This window comes from Elephantulus edwardii, unplaced genomic scaffold (genome assembly GCF_000299155.1).
Source record: "Elephantulus edwardii isolate Elephantulus edwardi_28Jun2011 unplaced genomic scaffold, EleEdw1.0 scaffold00064, whole genome shotgun sequence".
NCBI lineage: Eukaryota > Metazoa > Chordata > Mammalia > Macroscelidea > Macroscelididae > Elephantulus > Elephantulus edwardii.
The window spans coordinates 7,173,421-7,181,728 of NW_006399814.1; the positions used below are offsets into that span (position 1 = coordinate 7,173,421).

At 61.3% G+C, this 8,308-nt stretch overlaps 1 protein-coding gene across 1 annotated transcript in view; it reads left to right on the plus strand.

Annotated features, from left to right (window-relative positions):
• The window catches only part of WNT7B (wingless-type MMTV integration site family, member 7B), a 45,156-nt gene extending 37,538 nt beyond the window's left edge, over positions 1–7,618 (plus strand). Inside the window, exons 3-4 of the mRNA XM_006888030.1 lie at positions 1,388–1,659; positions 7,122–7,618. Coding sequence (XP_006888092.1) covers positions 1,388–1,659; positions 7,122–7,601 — 752 coding nt within the window. The 3' untranslated portion in view covers positions 7,602–7,618. The remainder of the gene's footprint in view (positions 1–1,387; positions 1,660–7,121) is intronic.
• Positions 7,619–8,308: the final 690 nt, after the last annotated feature.

Genomic DNA, 8,308 nt, shown 5'->3' on the forward strand with positions numbered 1-8,308 from the left:
GAGAGGTGGGTTGAGGGGGGAGAGGTGGGCTGAGGGGGAGAGGCGGGCTGAGGGTGAGGGCCTGAGAGAGTGAGGAGAGCCCCAGCTCAGTTAGGGACCCTGCAGTGGCAGCTTAGGCACAGAGTGGGGGCAGCCAGGGTGGGCGATGATACTGGGCCTTCGCGGGTCCTAAGGGGATTGCCAGGATCACAGGCCTCCCAGACACTGGTCTTGTTGGGGATGTTGGGGGCACTGATGCTGGACACCACCTCTTGGTTCTTCCAGAAGTTTCCAGGACATGGTTGTGCTGTTGACAGAGCCTTCGGCCTGCACACCTCATGGTCTTTACCCTAGAGGGAAGTCACCCCCCTACAGAGGACAGGGCCCCCTGAGGGCGGTGACCTCCCAGCCTGTTGACAGGTGGAGTGGTGGTTGCTGGAGCACACCAGCTGACCACAGGGTCTCCCTCAGGACTGAGCGGTGGGTGCTTCTGCCACATGAGGTGGGGCACAGCCATCTGGGTGGGTGGTGGGTCTGAAACTGGACTGGACTGTCTTAGGCTGTCAGTTCAAAGCGTCCTTGGTGCTTGTGCCAGGAGCTGAGGATGGGGAACCTGAGAGGGGGTGGGAGTCCTTTGAGACTGAGCCTGGGGCCACGGAGAGTCGAACACACAAGACCAGGCATCTGTCCCTGGGCAGCACTCACCACTAGCTGAGAGGATGGAGTCCGAAGCACTCAGATGGCCCTCAGTGCCAGGCCAGGCCTTCTGCTGCTGTGAGCTCAGCCAGCCTGAGGAGCCTGGAGCAGTTCCACTCTGCTCTGACTGCTGGAGTTGGGGTTGCTCCATGACAGTAGGAAGAAGGGGCTTTGGGTCACGTGGAGCAGGAAGTCCTCACCCTAAGGGCTAGCCCTGATGGAGGATTCCAGATCAGTGAACTCATTTGGGACCCAGGGTGTCAGGCCGTGAGAGGACCTGGAGGGCTGCCTGGAGGAGGCAGAACACTGGGAGGGAGGGGGCAGGCCTGGGGGAAGACTCTGCTCAGAGCTGCATCTCATCAGGACTGGCTGGTGTTTGGGGTAATTAGAGGCATGAGGGAGACAGGACTGTGCAGAGGAGGGCTCTGGAGCCAGGTGGGCCTCAGAAGGAGAGGGGTCATCAGGGGACCTGGTGGCAACTGAAGGTGGTCCTGGGGGAGGGCGCTGGCCCAGCTGTGGGCATTGGGCTGGGTTCTGCCCGACTGCGGGGTGTCCTGGCTCTGGGAAGGGCATCTGCACACTTCAGGGCCCCAGCTTCCAGCTCCGTGATTGGGGTCCCCACACATAGGAGCAGGGTCGGTGGTGGCTCCCCCACAGAGATCACCAGCCCAGCAGGGCGTCCTGTCACGGTCCTGTCACCTTGTCCCCGCAGGGAGCCGGGAGGCCGCCTTCACCTATGCCATCACAGCAGCGGGAGTGGCACATGCTGTCACCGCCGCCTGCAGTCAGGGCAACCTGAGCAACTGCGGCTGCGACCGGGAGAAGCAGGGCTACTACAACCAGGCGGAGGGCTGGAAGTGGGGCGGCTGCTCTGCCGACGTGCGCTACGGCATCGACTTCTCCCGGCGCTTCGTGGACGCCCGCGAGATCAAGAAGAACGCCCGTCGTCTCATGAATCTGCACAACAACGAGGCCGGCAGGAAGGTAGGGTCCTCCACACTCAGCCCCCGACGGGCCTGGACACTGGCCCGGAGCTCCCACTCCACAGCGGGGAAGGCTGAGGCTCTGAGCAGGGAATGGGCAACGAGGGTCCACACAGTGTGTTAACCAACACTGGCCTGGGGCCTGCGGGAGGGTGGAGGCCTCCAGGCCACAGTTCCACTTCTTCACTCCTGTGACCACACCTGGGAAGGCTTCCTGGAGGAGGTGGTTTTCATGTGAGACCTAGGATGGCTGGTTGCCAGGAGAGAGACCGGGAGGGCAGGACCGGGGAGGCAAAAGCTGCCCCCTTCCCCAGAAATAGAAATGAGGGTCCTCAAGCCATTTGTGGGGTGGGATGGAGCGTGGTGGCCCCCCCGGGGGCCACTCAGAAGGGACACAGTGGGAAGAAGTCACGTGAAGCCAGTCTGGCCCCGCCCACTCACCCGACGGGAGATGAGGCCCCAGATACTGGGCTGGGAGGAGCCGCTGGCCTGGCGGCGGCAAGATGGCCTGAGATAGGGCGTCAGCAGAGCAGAACGCCTCGCCAGGCTGCCCCCCACCCAGGTGGGGGGACTGCACTCTGGGCGCCAGGGCCTGGTCTCCCTGGGTGGGGGCAGGCACACCCTACCAGGTGAGGAGCTGACCATGCCAGGGAGGCATTCACTCAGTTAAGACCCATCTTGTCCCACCAGACTGTGCTGTCCCAGAGTGTGGGACAGACACCGCTGTGCCTGATCGAGTGTCCCCTGGGTCCCTATGACCCGGGTCCCTGCTCCAGGCTCGGAGGACACGGGGTGGAGGACAGAGCCCTAATGAGAGCCAGTGTGTGGGGAAAGGACACAGACTTCAGGAGAACCCAGGAGGGCTCCCCGCAGAAGGCGGTGAACTAGAGTCCTGAATGGAAGCCCCACTCCTTGAGCCTCGGTAGACGTCCTGTTCAGGGCCTTCCCCACACTCCCATTTTGCAGATGAGAACAGGGAGGGGGATAGGCTCTCACACCCCTATTTTGCAGATGAGAACAGCAAGGCCCCACACATCTAGTTGCTGTTGTGTGGGATGTGCCCACAAGGCCACGGGGAGAAGAGGAAGGTCAGGTCTGGTGGGGGGCACCGGCAGAGGTCACCGTGGGCAAGTCTGCAATGCTGTGTGACCTCATCGGGGGTGGTTGGGACAGAGAAGGGATAGACTGGCGAGTGGGCCATCCGGGAACAGCTGTGGAGGACAGGCTGGCTCGGGGCCTCTGGGGAGCTCAAGGCCAGGCCAGGCTGACTCAGTTGTAACCCAGCACTGGACCATGGGATGGAGACAGGGTCAGGAGAGGACCTGGGGCAGTCAGTGGCCCTGTTGGGGTAGGGGAAGGAGAGCCTGGAGTCTGTGGTTCTCAGCATCGTCTGGCTGGGAACTAGGTGGGGGGACGTCCTCTCTTCTGGGTTTGAGCTGGGAGACGTGTAGGGGGTGGGAGGGGAGAGGCATGAGGGAGCCAGCGCAGGTTGTTGAGGGAGGGGAGAGAAAGGCCACAGAGTAGAGTGGTCATAGGTGGGGCCTCAGGACATGCTGGAGGAGGCTCCAGTGTGGTCAGCAGCCAGATGCTGGCCAGTGCTTCCCCGTGTCCAAGAGCCCTGGGTAGCCTGTCTGCACATGGTCCAGGCACAGGATTGAGATGAGGGAGTGTGCTGGGCGGGGCGGGGTCCTCCTCACAGCGCTGGGATTGCTGCGGGGGCTGCTCTGGGAGGAGTCCATGGAAACCAGGTCAATGGTCACTTTCGAGTCAGGATCCCTGCCCATCACACCTGAACCAAGATCTCTGCCTGTCACACCTGAGTCAGGATCCCTGCCCGCCACACCTGACCATGCGAGTTCAGGTCCTCCTACCTTCACACCTGACCCAGGTCCCTTTCACAGTGTGTCCCCTCCAGCCCTCCCTGTCCAGACTCTTCTTCCTCAACCAGGTTGGCCATGTGGCCTGCAGTTTGGGTCAAACTTCTGACCTGATGTGCAGGACAGACAGTCGCTGTGCGTGTGTGCTGAGTGTCACTGTGGGTCTGAGGTGTGGTGGGTGGTCAGACTTTCAGGCCCCTCTGCGTGGTCTGTGGTCCTTACTGGGTAATGCAGGGACAGGAGGGGCCCAGGAGAGGCCATCAGGCGGGGGTGAGAGTTATGCACTTCCTCGCCTCCACCAGACTCAGTGACCAGTAAAGAAGGTGCCAGTCCCTCTGGGTGGTGGGCACTGAATCCTTGGTGGCTTGAGTGTGGAGCCCATAGCTGAGGACAACCCAGCACTGGGAGCTGGGCATGTGTATGTCTGACATAGCCCTCACTGACCTGTTCAAGGCCACCAAGGGGCTTGGGACTTGGGGGACACCAGCCTTATCTGTAACAGCGCTTTCCCCAGATAAAACACTAGGTCAACCCCACGACCAACTCAGTGCTCACTGAGTAGGGATGCCTGCCCTCCCAGGTGGTCCCCTGGGCAGAGGGGCTGCTCTGGTCATAGAGGGTGGTGGCCCCACCGTCCACTGGGCTCTTATCAGGAGGACATGGAGAAGGAAGTGATACATTCTTGAGTCCAGGCCTGAGGACCCAGCCAAGCGAGGATGAGGATGTGGCCCCGGGCTCTGAGAGCAAACAGGTAGTAGCATCAGCCAGGCCTAGCAGGCAGGTGAGGGGGCGGAGACTGTCTTGATGCAGGCTGTAGGGTGGGTGTGGGGAAGGCCAGCCATCCTGAGGGCCAGTGGAAAGCTGATGGGAGAGTGGGCCTGGCCCTCCTGGCTCCTACAGCCTCTACCCAGGCCCCCTGACAGGTCTCGAGCCCTGAGGTCTGTTGGAGGAGCAGCTGCTGGGCTGGAAGGAGCTGCCCCATGGGGGGAGTACGGCCATCTGATCAGCTCCTGGGGCTACTGTCAGATGGGATGGGCCACTGGGGCAGTGTGACCAGGACAAGTGCGGAGGGGACAGGATGGAGCAAAGGTGCACTGTGGTGGATGAGGAAAAGGGCGGTCAGACAAAGGCCTGGAGATGGGTGCTTGGGGGTGGGCAGGAGGGGTCTCCCCTAGGCCAGACCCCTCCCTTCTGCCCCTGCCTCAGGCCCTCAGAAGGACCCACCCCCCTTCTGCTCCTCCAAGTGCCTGGGCCTTCCCTCTCCCTCCCTCAAAGACATCATTCCCCGGCCAGCTCCCCCCAGCCATCTACACAGAAGCAGGGCTGTCTTTCCAAACTGTCCCTCCTCTTCTTAGCCCACGCCCTGCCCCGCCCCAGCCCCAGGGCTAGCCCCCAGGTCCCCTGGCCCACACCGGTGTCCAGCTGAGAGACTTGTTCCTGATAAGACCTGAACTGCTCTCCCTCTTTGTCTAATGAGCTTCTACTTGTATGTCAACACCTAGTTCAGAGGCCACCTCCTCTAAGAAGCCCCCTCAGATCTGGAAGGTAACCCGCTCCTCTGTCTCCCACATTGACTCAAGAGCCAGAGAGGCAGGGAGTCCCAGGCAGCGCAGTAGATGAAGTGCTGAGCCACTAACCCACAGGGGTTACTGATGGGGCTCCCCTAGAACCTTGAGAGAAAGGTCTGGGAATCTGCCTGTAACAATGAGAGCGACCGCAATGGAGCAGAGCTGTCCTCTGCACACGCAGTGTCTCCAGGTGTCAGGGCCAGCTGGAAGCAGCTGTTTGGGAGACCCCCCCCACACACTCTGCTCTGAGGCTCTGGGCTGCCGTAGGCTGGGCGGGTGAAAGGGCTGAAGGAGCCGTGTCCGGGAATTGTTTTCACGTGGTCACTCATTTCCTGAGGTCCCTCCATGCCCCACGGGTATCCTGGGGGATCAATCTGCCGAGACCAGCTTGCACTGCAAGCCAGAAACGGCTGGGCCTGACCCAGCTCCCTATGTGTTGGGGGCCAGTGACCCCTCCCGTCCTGGCAGTGGATGAGGAGATAGCCAGCCTGACTCATTGGCTGAATGTGTGTGTGGGGGGGGGGTCCCCGTGGTTCAGTGCTGGCCAGGATGCAGGGGTGCTGAACCCCTGAGGGTTAAGGCAAGGCTAGTGGGAACAACAGCTGACATAGGACTGTCGAGTCCCATCTTTAATCAGGCAAACTTGGCAGGCCCTTCGATCCAGGTAAATGAGTACCTGGGGTCAGGGCTGATGCTGGGAATTGGCCTTCCGGAGGAGGGGGCCTCCACGAGAAGGCAGCCTGTACCCACTCTGACCCTCAGAGAGTGGGGGCATGGCGGGCTGTGTGGCCTCAGCCTGTGGCTTCTCCGCCCAGCCCCCCCCCACCTGAGCAAGCCCCCCACCACGCCACCCTCTGTTGTCAATGCCAGCTCACAGTGACCCCACATGACCAGCCGAATTGCCCATGGGCTTCTCAGACCGACATCTCTACGGAAGCAGCCACTGGACGGATTCAAACCACCAGGCTTTGTTTCAGCAGCCAGGTTCTAACCACTGTACCACCAGGGCTTGTTACCCAAAACCTGCTGCTGGAGAGTCAGTTTGGACTCATGGGACCCTCCATCTGGGTTCATGTCTGGGAATCTTAGAATGGGAAGGGACAGCCCATCTTTCTGCCACCCACTGACTGGTGCATTCGAACCACCAACCTTTGTTTAATAGCCTGGTTCACTACTTGCTAGGCTGCTAGGACTCCTTCAAGGCTGAGTGTTGCTCTTATGTGCAGTTGAGGCGGAAGTGACTTGTAGATGACCCTTCAGTGAGTTTTCAGAGGCAGTAAATTGTACAGGGTGAGATTGCCCATCTTTCTCCAGCAGAGCCGCTGGTGGATTTGAACCACTTGCTTTGGGGTTGGCAGCACAGCTCCTTACACTAAACTACCAGAATTCCCTCAAGGCTGACCAGCAGCCACTGTTAAGCACCAAGTGACCACCAGGCCCAGTGAGGCGAGGGAGGAGCAGGAAGGGCGACCCCTTCAAGTGTGTGCTTTGTTGGGGCAGAGTGTTAGAGGGGGAGACTGTTTAAGCACGTGCTGCCAGCTGAAAGGTTACAGATTGATGTTTGTCACCAGGTGCCTCCAGAGAAAGGCCTGGCACTCTAGTGCTGAAAGATCAGCCTCTGAAAACCTGGTGGGGAGGGGGATACGGTGCTGCTGAGGGACGGTGAGCTAGTGGCCGCTGGCTTCTCAGCTGAGGCAGGTACACAGCAAGGGGCCCCCAGGGGGCAGTGCACACCCAGTGTGTGAGAGCCCGTTTGCACCTGGTGCTGGGGACAACCAGCCTCTGCTTCTCCGCCTGGTTGTTGCAGCTGGTGGTTGTGAGGACCCAACGAGAAGCATCCCACAGCCCTCCCCGTGTCCCACGCCAAAGATGCTGACAGCCAGTACCTCTATCTCACAGACAAGGCGACCAAGGTGGGAGAGGCGAGACGTGCACAGGGCCACATGGTCCTGGGTGCTGACTGGCAGGGGCAGTGGGAGTTCATCTGGCTGCCCATGCTGTCCACTCTGTCCCCACAGGTCCTGGAGGAGCGCATGAAGCTGGAATGCAAGTGCCACGGAGTGTCGGGCTCCTGCACCACCAAGACGTGCTGGACCACACTGCCCAAGTTCCGCGAGGTGGGCCACCTGCTCAAGGAGAAGTACAACGCAGCCGTGCAGGTGGAGGTGGTGCGCGCCAGCCGCCTGCGGCAGCCCACCTTCCTGCGCATCAAACAGCTGCGCAGCTACCAGAAGCCCATGGAGACGGACCTGGTGTACATCGAGAAGTCGCCCAACTACTGTGAGGAGGACGCGGCCACGGGCAGCGTGGGCACGCAGGGCCGCCTGTGCAACCGCACCTCGCCCGGTGCCGACGGCTGTGACACCATGTGCTGCGGTCGTGGCTACAACACGCACCAGTACACCAAGGTCTGGCAGTGCAACTGCAAGTTCCACTGGTGCTGCTTCGTCAAGTGCAACACGTGCAGCGAACGCACCGAGGTCTTCACCTGCAAGTGAGGGCCGGCCAGCAAGGCCACGGTGAGGCCACTGCCTGGCCACAGTGAGGTCATGGCAGGCAGCCACGGCGAGGCCACAGTGAGGCCACTGCATGGCCATGGTAAGGCCACAGTGAGGCCACGGCAAGGCCACTGCATGGCCACGGTAAGGCCACAGTGAGGCCAATGCGTGGCCACGGTGAGGCCAATGTGTGGCCACGGTGAGGCCACTCTGGGCAGCCACGGCAAGGCCACAGTAAGACCACAGAGGGCAGCCACAGTGAGGCCATGGCAGGTGACCATGGCGTGGCCACAATGAGGCCATGGCACAGTCACAGTGAGGCCATGGCAGGCAGGCATGTTGAGGCCATGGCAGGTGGCCACGCGGCATTTTGCACATCCCTCCTTGCCCTCCCCTGCCAGGGCTTCAGCCGGCAGTGGCCGAAGGCAGGCAGAGAAGGTGCAACCCTAGGAGCAGGAGAACACTACTGGGGCCTGTCATCTTCTCCCTGCCCCTACCTGCTGTTCCGGCCACCTCTTGAAGCAGAACATTGTCCAAGACCAGCCTTGCGTTGGTGCTCCCAGCTGGGCCAACGGACTCCTCCCTTCTTCCCGGGCATGTCAGTTCTCTGTCCTGCTATGACGCAGACACCGCGGTGGATGCTTTAGCACTCAGAGATGGGTTGTCTCACCGTTCCGGAGGCCAGAAGGCCGGTCCAGGCGCCAGCT